Consider the following 23,872-nt stretch of genomic DNA (forward strand, 5'->3'; position numbering starts at 1 on the left):
AATAACAGAGGCAGGACATGAAACAGGACAGAAAAAAGGAAACAATCACAATTACAAGTTCCATTGGGTTGATAACAGTAAACAGCATGTATCAGATATTGAAGAGCTCTGAGTTACCCCTTTATGTGAAAATGTAAAGCAACAAAAGCAAAGGCAACACTGATAAATAGTGGTTGACAGTGCATGTTATATACATAGTGAAAGTCAAAATCAAAGTCAAATCTTATTACAGGTATAGTATACACTGTATTGAATATTTCCTAAATGGCCAAAATGCACAAACAAGCACAAGAATAACCATAGCATCAAATGATCACCTCTATGACCCAGTCTCAACAGAAAATACACTATGACCTGTATAAAGCTACAATTTGGAAATTGTTTGCTCTAAATACTAATGTGTGAATACTAATAATCTGGTGTACGAAGCACAAGACCTAGACCAAAAAGCTATGAAAACAGAATATAGTCTGATAAATTAACATTCACCACATTTTTCAACACTGGGATGCAATTTATGTCTGTGGAAAGCCAAAGTATGATTTAACCAACAGTGGATGATTTGAGCAATAATGGTATAAGGTTGCCTCATGGAAATGATTAGGTCTAGTTTTTCATGGTTGTATAAGACCCAACATGCTGTGGGAACTAACAAACCAAAAAGCAGCTACAGTTTACAGACTAAGTTCCAGAGACAAATGTTAGTAATAGAACAGTGTGGACTCAGCCCTAAGCTGAATCTAATGTGTGCTTGTAAAGCATTAAGTAACATTTAATAAGGGGCAAAACTTGTACTACTGTTTAATGGATTTATTTGGTGTATGATTTAATAAAAGATTCATCAAAAGCAGGTTTGCTAGGAATCAAAGCTGCTGGAGCAAGGAATACACTGTTTACAGTCAAGCAAGCTTTACATGCCATAAGCTGACATTCAAATGTTTACATGGGATGGACAAATAGTCTATCAAAAGACTCCATAGTGATAATGTAAGTGGTAATAAACATTGCTAAATATATATTATTCTGTACAGTGTCACTCTACGTTCAGACTGGCAGCGTTTTTTTGACACTTGTTGCCCAAATCGCTAGATGTTCATCACCCTGTGTTTACACCAGAAGTGTCAACATCACTGTGAGTATTTATTTGCCATGGTTTTACTGATGCCAAGCAAAAAATTACAGTGTACTTTACTGGCTAATATCTACAGTGCATATAGAAACAACCATTTAATCACAAATCTGATTTCTTCCCACACAGTTTTTTTTTTTACCAAAAATTTGAATATCTATGAATCTCATCTATGAGATTTTTGTCTTCCATCTTCAGTGGAAATTATCATCTAGAAACCAAACAGAGCAAACCATTTTACAATGGCGGAGGTGATAAATGTTCTCCTTTTCACAATGCTCAGTTCATGTTGGTATTTGGCACATTGCTTAGCTCCTAACTTGCATAAAGTTGAATTTTTTCGTGTCGCAGACTTTTGCTCTGCCTGCTGTCACCGGAAATTGCCAACTCACAAAAAGAAGGTCATGGGTTCAATTTCCAGTTGGAGCGGTCTAGGTCCTTTCTGTGTGGAGTTTGCATGTCTTGTCTGTGTGGGTTTCCTCCGGGAGCTCTGGTTTTCTCCCACAGTCCAAAGACATGCAAGTGAGGGGAATTGGAGATACAAAATTGTCCATGACTGTGTTTGACATTAAAGACTTGAACTGATGAATCTTGGGTAATGAGTAACTACCTGTTCTGTCAGGAATGTAACTAAAGTGAGTAAAACATGACATTAAAATCTTAATAAATAAATAAATGTTTACTCAACAGACTTGATGTGCCATTTAAATACAATCTCTGAAGTCCTTTAAAATCTAATCTTTAGCCATGTTTTTGTTGTCTCTCTTATATGGAAATAACATGAATTAGTTCTGTACATTTAATTTCAAATAAGCAGCATTTTTAACCAGATTGTTTCAGTACTGTTCTAATGTTCCAATTACACAGCAATAAAAACAAGTCCAATCTCTATTAATAGACGTTGTTTCATCAGCAGACAATACAGATCACTGAGGTACACTTGTCTTTCAAATAACATACCCAGATCAAAACATTAAATATCAACAAAGTACTAAAACATAATCCAGATGAAACAAACTAACCCCTGCAGAATTGAAAAACAAAGTGAAACAATGCTCACATCCTTCTTGCCGTTATCAAACGTCCTCATCGTGTTGTGTCTGCTGTGAGGACTCTTTGTTGTCATGGCTGTATTTGTTTTTCTTTTCATGCCTGGATCAATAGCTATGTAGAAATGGATGGTTTTACACATGCTACAGTGCACTTACACACCAAGCTACAGTGCACTTACCCCCACCCCCCCCCCCACCCCCCCCCCACCCCAGCCCACCCATTGTTGCCTGTTATCCAGAGAGGAAGACCCTGAGTATTGATTTTAGAACAGGCACAAGAGAACCAGAATACTCAAATGAAACTAATATGGAACCCGATAGTCGTGCTGTGGGTCCATTCTGGGTGGAGTTTGCATGTTCTCCCTGTGTCCGTGTGGGTTTCCTCCGGGTGCTCTGGTTTCCTCCCACGAGTCCAAAGACATGCAGTCGGGCCAATAAGAGCTACTAAAAATTGTGTGATTGTGTGTGTGTTTTGGCCCTGTAATAGACTGGTGACCTGTCTGGGGTATGTCCTGACCCACTGCAACCCTGATCAGGATAAAACATTGGTAAAACTTCTCACTCATCTTCACTCAGGCACATGCAGAGAGGATGCTGTGATTGCCTTAGCATGGTCCCTTTCACCATGGTCCCTTTCATGCATAAATAAATATTTGAAAAAGGCGCTCGGGTGGCGGAGTGGTCCAAGGTTTGAATCCTCAGGTTCTGTGGGCCATTCAGGCTTCTACATACAGACTAACTGGCTTTGTCTAAGGGGGTGGGAATGCAAAAGACCCTACGATAGATTGGTGCCCTGTCCAGAGAATTTCAGCCTTGTGCTCAGTGTTTCCCAGTGGAATCGGACCCACAGCAAACCCTGCCTATCAATTCAATTTCATAAAATGAATTATTTAAAACAATAAAAGTGTATATAGCAATGGTTATGTTCTGTTTTAACACTGGTTGTAATATCTTGATCAAATAGTAATTGGTGATTTTGAGCTTAATCAGAAAGCTTAATCATGAGCATGTGCCACTTTAAAAGTCTTCGCACATTCCTGCTACAGTGAATTATCAGTATACGTAAGCTTGTGTAAGCTACAGTGAATTATCAGTGTAAGCTTGTGTAAGATGGGGTCGAGTTTCATAGTATTAAAGTGCAGTTTCAGAGAAAAAGCAGGATGAAGATTCCTGCTGGTTTATGGATGAGAAATGGTGAAGCTTAAAGAATCTACACCCACACACATAGCTATTTAGGTACAACACTTGAGTGTGGACTACAAGTATTAAAGTATGTGAACATCTGACCATAAACTTGACATTCCATTCCAAAATCATGGGCAATAATATTGAGCCACTATTATTTTATTATTAATAATAAATTGAGGGTTGTTGAGTTAAGGGTTCTGTGCCAGCTACTGAAGTTCCTTCACACTAAACTTGTCAAACCTAGTGTATATGGACCTCATAATCTACACAGAGCCATGCTGGAGGCCCTACTAAATCACTTTTTCATGATAAAATAAGAAAGTACACTGGTGTTGGTCGATGTATGTGGTGCAAGTATGCCTGTTAATGTAGGTTCATGTATAGTGCTCGAGTTGCATTACAGCAGCCTTGTCTGTTCCTGTTTTTTTAGTGATTCCCTCTTTATTGGGTTATTCATCGTTGTCAAAAAGGGTAGATTTAGAAAGAAACAGACTAGTATGGGTCAGCACTAAAAATAGACTGAAATAGATGGTTTTGTGGCTCAGAGAAATGAGCCAAGTTCAAACATTCAGTCTGTAGTAAGCTAACACAATGCAAGTGGGTTTTATATGCCCCTAGAATTTTACAAACCCAAATCCATGTAGTAAGCAAGAGGAAACTGGAATAATAGTAGAAATGAATCACACTGCCACACAGGATGCTTTTTTATGTACAGCAGAGGTCAAAAGTTTACATACGCCCATAAAGAAAATATCATGACAGTTTTGAGTTTCAATGACTTTAGTGAGCACAATGTTTCTAGCATGTATGCGGATTTCCTCCGGGAGCACCGGTTTCCTCCCACAGTCCAAAAACATGCAGTCAGGTTAATTGGAGACACTGAATTGCCATATAGGTGAATGTGTGTGTGTGTGTGTATGCCCTGCGATGGACTGGCACCCCACTGAAAAGCTGGGATAGGCTCCAGCACCCCCCCCCCCCCCCCCCCCCCCGCGTGAGTGAGGGTTTGTATAACATACATCATTGTTAAAAAAAACTGAACACTCATGAATTTTGTGAATTTGTCCTTAAATATGAGAAACTCACTACTCTGATTAACATCTAGTTTATTGATCTAGAAAGTTGCATAATAAAGACAGCTGATGAATTTTCTGTGGCCATATAAATAGGGCTAGTTTGACTGTCCTCAAGTCAGGAATGTTACTTGAAGCCAATTCTAAGCTACTTCAGGCTCCGAGATCTGTATATCAATTCCACAAAGTTAAATCTGTTCATCTGGACACAAAGTTTGGTGTGGAGTGACATTTCGTCACACATCCAAGTGACTTCTTCAGTCTGAGCTGCATCTTACAATGCCGTGATTGCAGCTATACCCCAATCAAATGTAAGCAGAACACATGGCCATGGTAATTAAAGTTCATTGTGATTTGTATATGGAACTGATCATCTGTTCCATTGTTATGCAGTGGGCCGGTTTTGGTCATTATGCAAATCGGCTTGGGGTCTTCACCATCAGCTCAGACTGAAGAAGTTACTTGGATAAGTGACAAAATGTATCTCTACACCAAACTTTGTGTCCAGATGAACTGATTCAACTTTGTGGATCTGTGTACCTGGATTGTTTAGCATGCATCAAAAGACTGTACATCAATTGCTTATAAATACCAGATACACAGAACAGTGGCCTTGTTTTCAAGAGAAAACCCAAACTGTTACCTATGCCGGTATTTTTTCTAGTTACTTAACAGAAACTGATTTGTGTAACCAAACCATTCACTGTAGCATACTCCTTTCTTTAGGTCTCTCTCTCATACACACCCACTTGAGAAAACAATAGCAGAAAACGAAACCACCTGTTTAATATTTTACCAAATGCAGTTTCTACCACACACTACATGAACTCACAGCAAGCATTAGAGAACATAAAATACGTACACACGTGAGCAACAGGATCACATGCTGTTCTGAGCCAGGTGTTTTAAGCTCCAGAAGATACACTGAATAATCCAAATACCACACACTCGCGCGACCCCCACCAGCCAGATAAAGAACTGATCTTATAAGCATTTTTTTCAGATGAGCTCATCTGGACATGAACACACAAACTTGATAGGATTTTTGGACTGGTATCCTGTTTACTGCACTTGACTGACAGGTCTTGAAAGGAAACAGAAGCTATGATGAGATTGCAAACTGAGGACACTATTTGTTGCAATTTTGCAGATTGAATATTTGCCCATTCTTGCTTGATACAAGCCTTGAGCTGCTTGAAAGTCTGTGGTTTTCATTGTCTGATTTTGCTTTTCATAATGCACCACATATTTTTAATAATAGACAGACCTGGACTGCAGACAAGCACGCCAGTCAAGCACATGCACTCTGTGTCTACAAAGCTACGCTGTTAAAGTGTGCAGAATGAGGTAGGGCATTGTGTTCCTGAAGAAAATATAGCAGCTTGTGTCTCTCTAAAATCTCAATATGTGCCTCCATGTAAATGGTACTTGTTAATGGGCACTGATACACTCCATGACTGAGATTTCTACGTTCTATGTTTTTTTTTTCTAAAAACAACATTAAACATGGACTGATCTAACCACAGCATACATTTCAGTCCATCTAAAATGAGCTCGCACCCGTGGAACTTTATGATGTTTCTGCTTAGAATAAATGTATGATTTGCTGCATTTCCTGATGATTTGGTGAACTGTGCTAAAAGACAACGGATTTCCAAAGTACTCCAATATTTATCACAGTATCATGACTTAATGTGGTCGAAGGTCATGCATATTCTGAGGTAGTTCCTGGCTTTTCTCTACACCGATCGAAATTTCTCTGGATTCCCTAAATCTTTTCACAATATTATGTACAGTAGATGGTAAATCCTTCTTTGATAAATAATCATGATACAATCACCTGTTACAAATTCACCAAATTCACAGATTCTTGTTTTTGCCTTTTACAAAACCTTTCTGTAAATATGGTCTAAATATTGTAGTTTATTTCTATAATGTTGGATGATTTAAACGTTTAAATAATTACACAAATAAATATTGTTACACTAGCCACTATTCAAAATGCAGACAGGACTGAATTGCCACATGCACTGTGCTTGTATATGTTTTATTCAACAAAACCATGTAGACCTAAAATACTATAATAAAAATACTTCTTGTCATCTTCTTGTTCCTCAGCCTTTGTCCCATTTTTCGGTTACGTGGTCGGCATTTCTGGCTTCTACCCGTTAGGGGTCGCCGGCGGGATTTGGCACAGTTTTACGCCGGATGCCCTTCCTGACACAACCCTCCCTATTTATCCGGGCTTAAGAACGGCACTACAATGCACTGGTCTGTGCATCCCAGCGGCTAGGTAACTATGGGACGATTCAGTGTCTCCAATTAGCCTAGCAACATGTCTTTGGACTGTGGGAGGAAACCGGAGCACCCGGAGGAAACCCACGCAGACACGGGGAGAACATGCAAACTCCACACCGAAAGGACCCGGACCGCCCCGCCCGGGGATCGAACCCAGGACCTTCTTGCTGTGAGGCAAGTGCTACCCACTTAGCCACCGTGCCGCCCACTATAATGAAATTGCAATTACCAAAAAGCAAATATAAAGCAGTGAGCAAAAATACAGATCTGAGAATCAGCTGGGGGAAAGATAAAAAAAGGCTAAATTAAAGCATTTTTTACTGCTCCTGCTGCATTCAAACAATCTATGAGGGATCTTCAAAAAGATTCTGCACTTTAATATTTTCATTTGAAACGGTGAGGACGGGAGTAGTAGTTATTGGCCGGGTTTGAGAGACTGAGAGAGAGCTTATAGTCCGGTTTTAACGCCATCTGATTTCCACCTTTTTGAATGCTCAAAGAAGCTTTAAGGGGAAGAAGATTTTCATGTGATGATGATGTGAAAGCAGCTGTGCATCATTGGCTTCGCGCTCAACCAAAAACTCTCAAACACACGCTAAAAACACACTAGCACAATAGAGCTGGGATTTCGAATACATCGTATCAAATCTCAGCTCTGCCATCCAGCTGGGCTGAACGGCCACATGAACAACGATTGGCCTGGTGTTCTTAAGCCAGATAAGGTCTCCTCGTAACTGATGCACTACGACCTCTGCTGGCTGATTGATGGTGCCTGGCGGGGAAAGAGTGCGGATCAGGGTGTGGCTCTCCGTACACAAGGCTGATTCGCATATATGCACTGGCCTAGTGTGGGTGACAAAATGCATACGGCTGCTACCAATGTGTCGGAGGGGGCATGGGTTAGCTTGTTTTCCTCAAATCAGAGCGGGGTTCGGCATTAGTGGAGAGGAAGCATGACGCAATCGGGCAATTAGACACGCTAAAAAGTCAGGAGAAAAAAGGGAGAAAATGCATAAACAATATATAAAAAAAAAAGTTGGTAAGATGCTGGGAAAAATGCATCACAAAGGAAGGTGACTATGTAGAAAAGTGATGTTATTTGTTTTTGAAATTCTTATTAATTAAAGTTTTATAATTAAAGTGCGGAAACTTTTTGAATAACCCTCCTACTTTGACTTTTTTTTAGTTATGCAAGTTACACATCATTATTCAAGACCTTCAAAGCTAAACGAAGGCTAAACTGTCTAATAAATCAGAGTCTGTCAATGATTCACCATTTAAACCCATTCAGGACATACAAGCTTGTACAGTGCCAAATACTACATGCAGCCTGGTTAAAATGTAACCATGACGAACACATTTCAGTTAGTCTGCAGTCATTAGATAATCATTTGGTCAAATTTATTTACAACTAAATATAATATAAAAACTGCTTTTCCAGTAAACTGCCTTTCTAGAACAAAGGAAATGAATTAGGCTATTCAGGACTGTGACTCACTAAGAGGCAGCTGCAAATATCTCAGGTATTTTTAAGCTTGATAATTAGTGTTGAGCTGAAATCAAAGGAACAGGGATCATTATGACTACCCCATAGTGCCTCAAACACAGCCAGAGCACACTGCCTTCTCTATACACACGTACTCACTGTTCACATTAGTCTGTCAGGTGTATACACAATATGTAGATTGTCCCCGTGCTAACGAGTGCACAAACCGTACACACTCCACAGCTCAAACCAAGTAACTTAAATTACATCAACAGCACTAAAAATTCTACCATATTAGTAACTTCATTCAATCAACATGCAAGGTATCTAACAACTGAAAACAAAACAAAAGTGAGGTATTTACGTTTTGATCCCTTGACAGACTTCATGGCAGACTGGAGTCGCTCCAACATGATGTTAAGACAAGTAGCTGTTCTAAACCTTTAAATCTATACACATTTCTAGATATATAAACAACTAGTTGCTTGTATTCCAGCAGAGAAAGGTAGTGTGGAAACCTGCACTGATAAAGCTATACTGAAAAACAGAACAGTGACTGGGAGAGAGTGACGGGGGTACTGAGAGTGTGTGTGTGCGGTGTGGTGTGTGTGAGTGTGTGTTTGAGAGAGAGAGAGAGAGAGAGAGAGAGAGAGACGGGGGTGAGGCAGATACCAAAGTAGAGAGAAGAAATATACGTATGTTCTTGCATGAGTGTTTGATAAGGAATGTTGAATTTCTCAATTCTGTGTTAGATTTATGGGACTGAACGTTTTTCCAGTAGGCTGAACATGGGAGGATAGATGTGTGTGAAGAGACACAGAAAGACAAGAAGCAGAAACAGGTAATGTGGTAGAAAACAAACTGTTAAAGTTGCGTAAGAAATAACAAGCTCCACAACATTCCACAACCCACACTGTATGGCCAAAAGTATTCGGACACCTGACCATAAGCTTCAGGAGAAAAATGGTCTGCCATTGCAGTTAACTTAGGGCGCGTTCACATAATGCCTAGTTCACACTACACGATTTTTGCCCTGATTTTCGCTCGGCGATTGGTCGGCGCTAGATTTGCCGGCTCGGGAGCAACTTGGTGATCGCTCGAAACTCAGCTCTCAATTGCTATGTGTGAACTACCCAACAACTCGATCCGACCGAAGCGAGATTTCTAGCATGTCAGATATCTGAATCTGAGTTGCCCGACTGGCAATGAGTGCTATGTCGAACAGCCAATGAGAACGCAAGATACGGTGTGAGGGGAAACACAGGGGAGGAGTTGTAAAAAGGTGGAACAGGGGCATAACATAGTTATATCACAATACATCGGCACACACACAAGTTTTACAGTATTTCTGACCTTATCGTTCTCTACAAAACATAACACCAACACTGCATTGCAAAAATATTTATTAATCCAACTCACTACAGAACAATACATGCTGTTCATGTAGCCCAATCCACTCAGATTCATTTATTTTTCCTCTTTGTTTTTAACGCTGCACATCAGCACACAAACTTTGATCGCTCGCTACTTGTTGACGTGCATTTTCGGACTTGGTATCATTAAACCCCTCGTCACTTCTCGCGTTTGTTTTCGTGACAGAACGTAGTTTGGGAGACCAGAGAAGCTCGTCTGAGATTCCAGTTGGTGATCAATCGTGTAGTGTGAAACTCCCTAATGCCAATCAGTCATGTAGTGTGAAATACACACCAACTTGAAAGACTCCCGATTACAAGAGATCCAGTTGTGTAGTGTGAACTGTACAGTGACCTGACGACTTGGAAAGTTGTGTAGTGTGAACTTGGCATAAACGGCAAAACCACTTTTGCGCTGGCTCTGTCATTGTTTCCTATATAGTGTCGTGGTGCTGGTTAGCTTGCCGCTGCGCTTGACTAAGCGACGCACACCGCATACTTTTGCTGTACTGAGCTCGCAATTTTTGCGCTTGCCGCGGCGCTTAAAGTTCACCTGATTGAACTTTGACACAGTTTGCTGCTGACCTTTTTAAAGAGCCTCCAATAGGACGAACTGTTTGATATGACATGGTAAAAGCGACTCAGGTCATACAAACTATGATTAATGTAAACAAAGCTTAATGTGACTTATTGTACTAAAACAACGACCGAGGATTTCAATTAGTGGAGAGAACCAGTAATAATTAGGAGAGGTTTAGCGTTCCTGTGTCGTTCTTTTAGTACATTAAGCCACGTTATCGCACCACTCAAGCCAAGCACTGAGCGAAGTGGTAGTTCGCGCCAAGGCTCTCGGTTTTGCCGCTTCTCATGTGAAAGCGCCCTAAAAGAATTGCCATAAAATGGCACATTTAGCTACAGCCAACTCACTCACTCACTCACTCACTCACTCACTCACTCACTCACTCACTCACTCACTCACTCACTCACTTTCTTAACCACTTATCCAATTAGGGTCGCTGGGGGGTGCTGGAGCCTATTCCAGCTTTTCAATGGGCGCAAGGCACACAGTAACATCCTGGACGGGGCGCCTGTCCATTACAGGGCAGACACACATACACACACCCATTCACCTATAGGGCAATTAAGTGTCTCCAATCAACCTGACTACATGTTTTTGGATTGTGGGAGGAAACCGGAGCTTCCAGAGGAAACCCATGCAGACACGGGGAGAACATGCAAACTCCACACAGAAAGAACCCGCACCACCCGCCTGGGGATCGAACCCAGGATCTTCTTGCTGTGAGGTGACAGTGCTACTCACCGAGCCACCCTATAGCCAATTCATACTTTGGTCATTCTTTTTGGTTAAATCGGGTCTTCTTTGTACACAAACCATGTATCTACCTATTTACCCACCTACCTACCTACCTACCAACCTATCTGCCTACCCATCAACCTACCTACCTACCTACCTATACATGATTAGCCATAACATTAAAACCTCCTGCTTAATATTTTGTAGATCCAAACAGGTCTAAACTGTCGAGACATGGATTTCACATGATTTCTAAAGGTGTCCTGTGGTATTCGGCACCAAGGTGTTAACATGTGTAGGTTGCGTGGTGGGGCCCTCATAGAGTTGACTAGTTTTTCCAGCACATCCCATCAGATAAAGATCTGGGGAGTTTGGAGGTCAGCACCTGAACTGTCTGTCTGTTTAATCCGGCCCCTGGAGTATTTACAAAATTGTCCTAAAGACCACATCCATGTCGCCCTTTTCTTTAACAACCTGCGTTTCAGTTGATTCCATTAGATGGCGCAGTTCAAACACTGCCGATCTTTGCTATCGTTTCTACTTTTTTTTTTTCTTTTTCTTTTTCATTATCTATTTTTTCCCACTTTTTTCCCCCAACTTTTATCCCCATTCTAATCGTGTCCAATTACCCTGATTGTGTCCTCTATACTGATTCGACCCTTTTGCCGCTGACTGAGGACGCCACTCAACTGACTTGCGCCCCCTCCGGCACGCAATCAGTACAGCCTGCATTTTTCACCTGCACGAGCTGAGTTCATACACAAAGAGACACTGCGCACGGAGGGTCACACCCCCCTCAATGTTATTCCTCAGCCCTGTGCAGGCGCCGTCAGTCAACCAGCAGGGGCCGCAGTTGTACCAGTTATGAGGACCTATGCTCCGACTCTACCCCTAAGCCCCTGAACAACAGCCAAACGTTGTTCATACTGCCGCCCAACCCAGTCGGAAAGGTAGAGCTGAGTTTCGATACGATGCATCTAGAAACCCAACTCTGGTGCGCTAGCGTTTACCGCTGCGCCACCTGAGCGGCTATCGTCTCTACTTTATACTCAAATGTCAAATATTAAAACCCAGTGTGGCCCTTGAGTCAAAAAGTTTGCCCACCCCTGTGTTAGAGAGTATATGTGGTCCACAGCAATGTTTCGGTAGATGTTACAAGTCAAAGTAGCATCCACATGAATGCCCAAAGAATAAAGAATTACATTGCAGGTGTTGTCATGGTGATGGTGAACGCTGGCGCATTTGGCTGCCGCTACCGTTGCCGTATTTTATTTTCTTTTATTGTATTTTATTTCATTTTTATCGTAATTTTCTTTCATTTTCATCTTTTCGCACACTCCTGTGGTCACTAGCCATTCGTGCATTTTTGGGTCGTGAGAGTTATGCTGGTGTGTTTGGATGCCGCTTCTCCCCCAGTTAAACTGTTTGAACGAAAACATTGCACGAAACATTTTACTGGATTTTATGCATTGGATTTGGGATCTTTTTTTACTGTGCTTGTGTTGCTGATGCTTCTATGATGTGGAGCGGTGTATCCGGAGCAGTGAGAGTTAGCGGATAACTCCTTTCTCTGTCAATGTGGATTGTTTGGAATTGCTCCTTTGGCTGCTGGGATTGGATGGCTTGGAGTCTCTGCAACTTTTCTGGTCTAGACAACGTCTCCGGTCTCATCATGACGATGGAGTGCTCTTTCAGTGAACTCTATGCTCTGGGACATTCACGGTATAAACTGCTCCACCGCGACATTGGTATTTTGCAAAGGCCTAAATATTCCCACCGAGCCTCAGTTCGGACTTTTGTTTACCAACAGCATGCTAAAAGCAACATTCCCTCACTCTGGTCACTGCAACGCCGTGAGGTTGCCAAGGTGATGCTAGGCTCCTCCCACCAGAAGTACGGAAATCTTATCTGCAGCAGTGTTCAAAACCCTCAAAACATCTTTTCCAGCTGACTCAGAACTGTGCCACATGTTTGGTGTTTCCTATGTTTGTAAATATGTATTTTATTTATTTTTGCTTAGTCAATGTGTATTTTATTTATTTTGCTTAGCTTTTCTATATTTTTATTGTACAGTGTCCTTGGGTGTCATGAAAGGCGCTTTTCAAATAAAATTGTATTATTATATATATATATATATATTGCCTCTGCCATGATGCTGAAAATATGATTTAGTGGCTCGACCCACCTTCTTCCATTGCTCTGTGGTCCAGATCTGATGCTTACATGCCCATTGTAGGCCCTTTGGCAGTGAATAGATATTAGCACTGGCACTCTGACCTGTGAGTGTCTGTGGCTATGCAGCCTCATTATGTAAGCAAGCTGCAATGCACGGTGTGTTCTGACACTTTTCAGCAATTTGTGCTGCAGTAGCTATGCTGTGGGATCAAAACAGACAGGCTAGCCTGTGCTTCCCACACGCATCAATAATACTGGGGCACCCATGACCTTGTTCCCGGCTGTCTTTGGCTTACCACTTTTGATAGGTACTCACCAATGCATGCTGAATACACTACTCAAGGAAACATCTCGTTTTGGAGATGCTCTGACCCAGTCATCTAGCCGTCATTATTTGGCACTTACCAAAGTCGCTCTAATAGTGACGGTTGCCCATTCCTCCTGAATCCAACACATCGACTTCTAGAGCAGACTGTTTACTTACAACCTAACAAATATCCCACTTACGGACATGTGGCATGGTAATCAGATAATCATTACTATTATTAACTTCACCTGCTGGTGGTTTTAATACAGTAAAAACACACACACAGATCCATATAACTTGCTGCTATTTCAGCTATACCAGTTGCTAGGCAGGTTTCATTGCCAGGGGTTCCCTTCCACAGGGTTTCACCTTTTTTCAAGTGACCTATATTTGGTCCATGATTTTTACAGCGACCCAGGCATCAAAACGAAATACAAAACAAACTATACTTAATATAATGACAATCTGGTCCCACTCTGAGTTACAAGATGTAACGTAAAGCCTCCAGATGTTCATGTACAAGTTAATTTTGTGTTTATGTGCCAGTTAAAATTCATTTATTTAATAATTATTATTTTTCTCTGTGACCCATTTTTTTGGCTTGGGTGGGTCATGACCCAGGGTTTGAAAGACCTCGCTCTACCTTTTTTGTCAGCTGGGCTACAGGGGACCTTAACACTTGAGAAAACATGATCTTGTAGGTCACACACACTTACATTTTCATACAAAGTGATTTACTAGTCAGGCAAAAACAATCCATACAGACGACAGTAAATGGCCTTGCACAACCACTGAGCTACCACTGCTAAATAAAACACAAATTTCCTGCAACAGAACATCAAATATTAAACAAGACACATGACCTTGAAGACTACATTGACAATCTTACATAGGAACTCAGCCTTTAGACGAGTCAAGCTGTCAAAACAAATGATGTCAAACCCTAAAGGTACACCGATGCTTTCTTACAGTGCCGCTCTGTTTAATCAAACATTGAGAGACATGCCAACATGCCGTAATGCTCTAGAATGGCCTGATCTACATTCTCATATTCTTAACATGTCTGAAATGCATTCACAATGAGTTAACAAATGAACCTTTCTGACAGTGCATAAACACTGCACATTTAAGTGACTCACACAAGCCACGTATACTCAGAATGATAAAATAGCCATCTGTCCTAGATCTTAAATGAAAGCATGCAAAAGGAAAATATTTAATGTTTGTTTGGCTTGCTGTTCCCAACTGGGCTGAGCGATTGCAATAAAGCAGGATTAGCATGTTATTCCGGGCTTCTGACCACTAAGCCTGGTACAAATTCACTGCAGTAAGAAGAAAAACAGGCCTCTTTTTTACAGGCTGGCCTTGGTTTAATACAAATGATGGCAGTCTAATCTGTCCAGTAAATTCCTTCATGTTTCCATTTAAAGTGCTGACACAATAGTTAGAGAAAAATGTTGAACACAAATAAGAGCTGGGAATAACAAAAAAACAAACCCAGGGATTAGAAACATGCTGGCTAATATAATAAATATATATATCGCTTACCATATAGAAGCACTTTGTAGTTCTACAATTACTGACTGTAGTCCCATCTGTTTCTCTGCATGCTTTGTTAGCCCCCTTTCATGCTGTTCTTCAATGGTCAGGACCCCCACAGGACCACTACAGAGCAGGTATTATTTGGGTGGTGGATCATTCTCAGCAGTGTAGTGACACTGACATGGTGGTGGTGTGTTAGTCTGTGTTGTGCTGGTATGAGTGGATAAGACACAGCAGCACTGTCACTGCTGGACTGAGAATAGTCCACCAACCAAAAATATATCCAGCCAACAGCGCCCCGTGGGCAGCGTCCTGTGATCACTGATGAAGGTCTAGAAGATGACCAACTCAAACAGCAGCAATAAATGAGCGATTGTCTCTGACTTTACATCTACAAGGTGGACCAACTAGGTAGGAGTGTCTAATAGAGTGGACAGTGAGCGCTGCTGTGTCTGATCCACTCATACCAGCACAACACACACTAACACACCACCACCATGTCAGTGTCACTGCAGTGCTGAGAATGATCCACCACCCAAATAATACCTACTCTGTAGTGGTCCTGGGAGAGTCCTGACCATTGAAGAACAGCATGAAAGGGGGCTAACAAAGCATGCAGAGAAACAGATGGGACTACAGTCAGTAATTGTAGAACTACAAAATGCTTCTATATGGTAAGTGCAGCTGATTAAATGGACAGTGAGTGTAGGAACAAGGAGGTGGTTTTAATGTTATGGCTGATCGATGTATATGCTTAATCCCCCTGTAGGTCCACTGTAGGGGTTAAATATCACTTAGTATTACCACTTAATTACAAGCTAGAATATTTTGAGGACTTCCAATTACATCCCCAGCAAATATCATCAAATGCAAACATTTTACAGCCTTCACAGAATTTGAATCACTAAAAAAATACAGCACTTACATCCATTCGAAATGTCCTGGGTGGCAATGATAAAGCCGAAGCCCTCTCCGGTCCTTCTTCTGAGCTCCACTTCTAAGGATTTGGATGGTGCTCCTACTCTCCCCTCGTGCTGTGTTTTGGACACGGCTCCTAGAGCGTTGGTGGACGGCTGCCGAGGACCCTGCATGGCACCGTCCTCCATCCCCATCCAGTCCCGCGGTTCCATGGTTAACGTGACAGGCACAGAGTCCAGAAAGCTGGTGCTTTGGATCAGAGAAGTGATGTCAGTGGAAGGTGACTGGGGGGAGAGGGTGCTTTGGCTGGTGATGGGGCCATCTGAGGAAGGAGAGGTTAAATCTGGAGGACCCTGCGTCTGAGGAACACTGTTGTATGAGTTTGGGGAGACGGGTGAAGAGACATTTCCTATAAAGAAGAGAAAATGGATTAAAGTGAGAATAGAAATAAAAAAATCTGACAAAAAAGCCATTGTGAAGTGCTTGGGTATAATGCCTGTATGGCAAAATCTCAGCTTTGGTATCAGCTGTCTGGGCGTCAGCATGGTCACATGATTGGCTGTGTGTTTGTAGGGGAGGGACAATGGCTAAAACAGGATTCATCGTTGCATGTGTAATTGCAGCCTCTGCTGACAGCCTTGGCTAGCCTTGATCAGAGGTAGGAGTGGCAATGGCGGCGACTGAGAAATTTGGCTCAATTTGGCCACATAAAAAGATAAAAAATAAAAAATAAAAAAAATAATTACAATAAATATTGAGTGGAGTTGATTGGATATAGCTTATGTTATATGTATGCTTTTTCTTTCTTTTCATACATCTAGTCGTACCTTATTATGCAGTTGTATCATGACTGATACAACTGCGAAATCAGGCTGATGACTGCGTCTCTAACACACACCCTCATCACCCTGTCAGTGCCTGAGCGGCTAGTGTTTTCTATATTTACCATCTATTTGTAGGTGCCCTTAACCAGCCAGCAGTGGCCACAACTGCAGTAATGACAAATTCACTGGGATCAACGTTGCCAGATTGCATTACAAAAACAGTCCAACAACAGTCCAACATAATGTAAGTAACATTAATCTAAAATCCAATCTTTAGGAAGAAAAACCACTCTGGATGAGATAAAATGTCCAATTTCACAGGATAATCAAATTCTTCAGGATAAACAGAAACCTGACAACATTCCAAATGCTTTACACCTGGTGTTAAGAAGCAATCTTGTTCCTCCTTTAATTATTTATGTTTAGGGGAGGCCTGCAGTTTGCGTGCTGTCAAAAATAGCATAATTAAACACATTTTAGCACATCAGTTTTATATATTCAGACACAACGATTCCTAAAGCTGAATGTATCACAGTGTTTAAAAAAGAATTATGTCCTCCTGCCTTCACAAAATTACCAGCAGATAGGGCATTTAGGCTTAAATGATTTATGTGTCAGTTCCTCTTAACTGGCAGTCTGTGCATCGTTGTGTGTTAATTCACTCCAGGTGGAAGTATTTCTATTTATCATGGTTTCTTGCTTACAGATATGCCAGTTCCTCTTTTGGCAACATAAAAACATAATGTTGGGCTCGGTCTGGTCCAGTCCAGTCTGGTTTTCTTGTGGCATAAGGGGGCCACACTTTGATCTGTTTTTGGGAACTCACCCAGTGTTGTAAGGGAACCCCCTTGTATGAGCGAGCTGCCCTTTACAGAGCGGGCCCAATTTTTGGACTAGACTGACCCTTTTCTACTCATTATGGTTGTAAACATGTTTTTGAGTTATTGTAGCCTTGCTGTCAGTTCAAACCAGTTTGGCCAGTGATTATTGTTTGTGTTTTATACAACGAAAGTAAGAAAGATGAGTGCAGGTGACGGACCCACAGCTTCTGTAATTGTCAATCATAAAAAGAAAATGTGTGATTATTGGATCACCCTGGGTAGTGTTACTATTGAAAATAACACATTTGTGGGTAGTCTCAAAAATCAGCTTCAGAGCTGCATTACACCGTCCCGTTAAAGACCATTTCGCTACAACAGCCCATTTAACTGTGCTTTATTTGTTTGTAACAGATTGGAAAACTTGACGCAGGCTTTCTAGTGTGACAAATCATTATTTTTATGTACATAAAGCAAGAAAAAATTCTGTTTATTATTTAGGTACACATGTGCCACCCTAGTAATACTATAAATATATTAAATGCTTACCTCCTCTGTAAACCAATAAAATCACCTCACCCTGTCTAGTATGTTCCTGCAACACTCTCTGCACCTGTAATTGTATTAGAAAAAGGTTTGCGTATTTCCTAGTGTATTTATGTTACTAAAATTGACCAAAGTTTCTACTGTTACCTGTGCAAAGCTGAGGCTCTGCACGTCAGCACCATTGATCTTGATGATAGCGTCACCAGGCTGCAGGGACGGGCACTGGCGCCGGTCCCACACCCTCTTGATCAGCGCCAACTGCCCGCCCTGCCCGCCTGCCGTCACGCTGAAGCCCATGCCCCCTCCCTCGCTTCGCCCCACAGCGACTGGCACCAGTTCGCCACCTGTGCCGGCCCCAGGGAATCCAGGGACGCCTGGGGCGGGCCTAGGAGGATTGCTGGCTGGGCAGCCATTGAAGCCACAGGGTGGTAGCTCGGTTGGGGGCACGTGTGGGCGTTGGGCGCTGGGGGCGCCCGGTGGCATGGGTGCAGCTCCGACCTCGGGCTGCGGCAAAGGAAGGGCACCGCTGGATAGATCGCTTTCGGAAGACTTGGAGCTCTGGTGGGCCAGAGTAGGGGCCGGGAGGGTCTTGTTGTTGTAGCTGCGGATGAGCGAGGCTCTGGGCAAGCGAGGGAAGAGATACATTTAGGAAAGAACATCAACTCCTCCAAAAAGCAATCTAGATTCAATATAATTAAAATCCCGCCTCAGTTTTAGTTAAAACATGTTATTCTGTGTATGTGTGCTCATTTGGATGTGTATTACCTGCGTGTAACCACAGCGCAGACCTCAGTATCACTGTGGCTGGAGCTCAGTCTCTCCGATCGTCCAGTTTGCGTGTTTGGGACGATGCCTGTCAACCCTACAGTTCCATCCACTACATTTCCATTGGGTATCTGGTAGGTAGGTGGGGGTGCTGCATTACCATTTGTGTCCAAAGGCTCTTTGTGCATGCGGGGGTAGAAACCGTTGTGTAGTGAAGTGGTGCGATTAAGGTTGGGGAGTGGAGCCTGGGCAGAACCTGGTGTAGAGTCAGTATTCGAGGAAAGGCTTGTCTTGGGGCAGCCATCAGGGTTGTAAAGCATTGGATAACCTCTACGCACCACCACATCAACACTGTGGTTCATGGGCACACCCTTTAAGATCTCCACCACCTCCTTATGGGACATACCCAGCACACATGTGTCATTGATGTAGACCAGAATATCCGCTGATGGAGTGGAAAAAGAGTGACAATGAGATTAGTGTTTTTGTACTTTAAGAACTAACCCTTGTAAAAACTAACCCTTGTAAGAACTAACCCTTAAATCTCAACACTGCATATTACCCTCAGAGTAACATCATAACAGAGTACAGTAAAGCATGATGGTGGTAGCATCGTGGTGTGAGAATTATTTCATTAGCGGGGACTGGAAAACTGGTCAAGCTTGAATGCAAATTGATATAGGACTATCCCATAGGAAAACCTGTTCTTCAGCCTGAGGTGAAGGTTTACCTTCCAACAGGACAACAGGGTCAGCTCCTGAAAAGGGATGTCACACTGCCTCTGGGAAAATCCACTTGGTTCTGGACCAAAAATGCTGCAACACAGGGCGCTCAGGTGGCACAGCGGTAAAACACGCTAGTCAGTTTGAAACTCAGCTCTGCCATCCGGCTGGCTGGGGGTCTACATGAACAACGATTGGCTGGGTGTGTCTCTCCGTACACAAAAGCTGATCCACGTATGAACTCGCCTTGTGCACGTGAAAAGATGCAGTCGAAGGGGGCATGTGATAGTCACAGCTCTCCTCAACCAGGGTGGAGATCAACATCAGTAAAGAGGAAGTGTAATGCAACAGAGTGATTGGATACGACTAGATTAGGAGGAAAATTGGGGGGAAAATGAAAAAAAAAAATGCTGCAACACTGGCAACCCCCTCAAAAAGAATTGTGTACTGGCATTGCATGCCAGTGGAAAACAAAATGTCAAAGTTTTAGAGAAAGGCAGGTTTATCAGTTTTAGAGGGAGAAACCAAGATATATGGAAAAACATCCACCTGGAAGTGAATTAATGCTCACAGGGTGAGGGTGATTGCACAATCAATTGCCTGCACCCCCATCCTCCCTCTGTTCACCAAAAATGGCAAAGAAAAAAGACATGACTCCAGTGTGGCTCCTTGCCAAACCAGTATCAGCTTTATACTGTACTTCTACTTATATTATATACATCGATTAGCCGTAACATTAAAACCACCTCCTTGTTTCCACACTCACTGTTCATTTTATCAGCTCCACTTACCATATAGAAGCACTTTGTAGTTCTACAATTACTCATTGTAGTCCATCTGTTTCTCTGCATGCTTTGTTAGCCCCCTTTCATGCTGTTCCTCAATGGTCAGGACCCCCACAGGACCACCACAGAGTAGGTATTATTTGGGTGGTGGATCATTCTCAGCACTGCAGTGACACTGACATGGTGGTGGTGTGTTAGTGTGTGCTGTGCTGGTATGAGTGGATCAGACACAGCAGCACTGCTGGAGTTTTTAAACACCTCACTGTCACTGCTGGACTGAGAATAGTCCACCAACCAAAAATATCCCCGTGGGCAGCGTCCTGTGACCACTGATGAAGGTCTAGAAGATGACCAACTCAAACAGCAGCAATAGATGAGCGATCGTCTCTGACTTTACATCTACAAGGTGGACCAACTAGGTTGGAGTGTCTAATAGAGTGGACAGTGAGTGGACATGGTATTTAAAAACTCCAGCAGCGCTGCTGTGTCTGATCCACCCATACCAGCACAACACACACTAACATACCACCACCATGTCAGTGTCACTGCAGTGCTGAGAATGATCCAACACCTAAATAATACCTGCTCTGTGGTGCTGTGGGGGTCCTGACCATTGAAAAACATGGTGAAAAAGCAGGGTAAAAAGTATGTAGAGAAACAGATGAACTACAGTCAGTAATTGTAGAACTACAAATTGCTTCTATATGGTAAGTGGAGTTGATAAAATGGACAGTGAGTGTAGAAACAAGGTGGTTTTAATGCTATGGCTGATTAGTGTATACTAGATTATATATTGTCCATGATTGAGATGCACATTCATATGTCTGCACATGCACACCTGTATGTTTCTGGTAATACAGCACATGTAATCATGATTCAGCACATGTAAGCGATAGAAGACTTAAAAGCTCTGATCCCAGTCAGGATTAAGAGATCATCAGATTCAAAGTATTAAACCCTTCTAAGCACATCACTCTAATCCTGATATGAAAGACACAGTGTGAGACACAAAATTAAAGACAAAGTAGGGAAAGTAAAATGGTGCAGTACAAGTCAAGGCAAAAACAGAACAAAAGCAAAGCTTTAAAGACACAGTCAAAGTCAAGAGAAAGTTTGTAAGAGTAAGAGGAGAGATAATTATATACAGATCTGTATATAATACATGTATATGTATACAACTTTGGGTCAAATGCATCTTTTATTCCCTTAGCGCTGTTTCTCATTCTTTTTTCTGTCTTATCCTGGTCACTTTTATATTGTAACATACTGTATGCTGCTTGTATCTCTTCTAATTTTTGAATTCACGTATTTCAGCCACAACAATTGCTAACGACTTTGCAGCAACCGTTTAGGCAAGGCCCTTTCCAGTTCCAGCATTACTGTACCCATGTGAACAAAGCAAGATCTATAAACACATAGAGAAAAGCTTGGGTTAAAGAAACTCCAGTGGCCTACACAGAGCCCTGAGCTCAGCCCCACTAAACAGCTTTGGAATGAACTGGAACATCCATTGAGGCTTTCTTGACCAACAACAGTGCCCAGCCATACAAATGCTCTTTTAAATGAATGGGCACAAGTTCCCACAGACATACTTCTTGTGAAGAAGAGTGGCTGTTGTTCTAGCTGAAAAGATCACATAGAGGTCACTTTATTTTATTACCATTTGTTTTTGAAATTAGCTGATAGTCAGGTGTCCAAATGATCATATAGTGTAGGTTGTGCATGGGGCCCAATACAGATATACTAACCGATCTTCAATTCTATTTTTTCTGTGTAATTAAACCTGATCATAAAAAACAACAAATGGGATCATACCAATTACACAAAGATCATTTATTTCAGCATCACCTGAAGCTCAGATTCTTTTAAATGTACCTGTGTTTAGTGCAGGTGGGCCTCCCGGGGTGACGCTGTACACCTGGAGGAATTCTCTGGGTCTGCTGCCCCCCACAATGTTAAAGCCGAAACCTCGTGGCCCTTTGGATAGGCGCGTGTGTATGGAATAGCCCTTCAAGTCAGCTGGCTGATCTGTAAATGGAGGCACTGACACACACACACACACACACACACACACACACACACACACACAGTTATCTCTAACATCAACATTAGATAATATGTTTAATATAGTTATTGACATCACTGTCTAGAAACGTCCCGCAATTACTCCTAATACAACCCATCAGCTTGAAGTCACATGGCCAGAAAAGTTATGTCTTGGTCCTCCTGTGCTTTATATTTATTTGTTTTATTAAGTATACTTAAGCTCTGCTGCTTTTTATTCACAGTTTTGAAAAAACCCCATTATAATTCCCTTTTGTGAAGTAAGATTACTTCCTGTATGATTATAACCTACGAATAAAACCAGACACAGCACACCAGAGTTGGGGTTTTGAATACATCGTATCGAATCTCAGCTCTGCCTTCTGACTGGGCTGGGAGGCTGCATGAACAACGATTGGCTGTTGTTTATGTTTGTTGGCTGCTGTTATTCTTGAATACATCTCTACTATCTTCACACATCTGGATTTGGCCAGTTTATCTCATTTGCCTCTCAAGCAAACATGCAGCAAACTCTAAGCAGCTGTCATTTGCCTTTCACTCAACGCCAACGCCACAATATTATGTTTTACATAAATAAAGTTTGTGATTCTATAAACGTGAAAATGATTTTTTGATATAACTGTATAATTCTTTCCTTCTCAGTATTTCCAAAACCAGCATTTTTTGTTTGTTGTTTCGACCTTGTGTTAATTTTATATGCAAATTCTACCTTTGATTCTTGTCTTTTTCGCTATATTATGAGCTACTAAACACTTTGTATTAAAATAATAATTAATAGCATGGTGTAGAAACTGTAAAACCTGGCAGAAAGTGCAGGCCCTTAGTTTTTGATAGTTTTGTCTATATAAATGTTAAACTCTAGCGCCCTCTGCTGGAATAAACACACAAACTCTAGTAAATGAACAGAGTGAATGAAGTTTGAACGTAATAAAGTCAATAACCACGTTTACATGCATCAGTTTGATCAATCTAAATAAGTTACTGTCAAATTCAGATTCTGATTCAGATTTACACATTTAAAATAATAAGAAATAAAAAGAATACAGTTTATAATAATTTCAAAGAATGTATGGCATTATTTCCAATGTATTTGAAATATTTGGAATGTGTTTACTGGCAGATTTTCTCTTGAGCTTATAGAGATACAGACCTGAAACATGAGTAAGCTTCAAAAGGAGTGATGGGTGAATTTCAAGTACAGCAATCAAACAAATAATCCAATTATTTGATACAATTTTAATTAAATTAATCAAACAAAGCCTTTTTCTCAATTTCTCGGTTAATTGTTGACATTCATAGTTACATTAACATGTGCGGCACTCTGCAGATGCTTTTACCCAAAGCGACTTACAATTATCACTGAAAACAATTCAAGTATATGAGGGTTAAGGGCCTTTCTCAGGTGTCCCAACAGTGGCAACTTGGCAACGATGGGGCTAGAACCAGCAACTTT

At 41.6% G+C, this 23,872-nt stretch overlaps 1 protein-coding gene across 3 annotated transcripts in view; it reads right to left on the reverse strand.

The window, feature by feature from the left end:
- The window catches only part of magixa (MAGI family member, X-linked a), an 89,380-nt gene that overhangs the window by 20,805 nt on the left and 44,703 nt on the right, over positions 1-23,872 (reverse strand). For all 3 annotated transcript variants that reach the window (XM_062998941.1, XM_062998940.1, XM_062998942.1), the window contains exons 8-12: positions 22,231-22,398; positions 18,849-19,293; positions 18,231-18,702; positions 18,087-18,150; positions 15,903-16,304 (exon numbers count right to left, since the gene is read on the reverse strand). In XM_062998941.1, coding sequence (XP_062855011.1) covers positions 15,903-16,304; positions 18,087-18,150; positions 18,231-18,702; positions 18,849-19,293; positions 22,231-22,398 — 1,551 coding nt within the window. The remainder of the gene's footprint in view (positions 1-15,902; positions 16,305-18,086; positions 18,151-18,230; positions 18,703-18,848; positions 19,294-22,230; positions 22,399-23,872) is intronic.

Source organism: Trichomycterus rosablanca, chromosome 7 (assembly GCF_030014385.1).
Source record: "Trichomycterus rosablanca isolate fTriRos1 chromosome 7, fTriRos1.hap1, whole genome shotgun sequence".
NCBI lineage: Eukaryota > Metazoa > Chordata > Actinopteri > Siluriformes > Trichomycteridae > Trichomycterus > Trichomycterus rosablanca.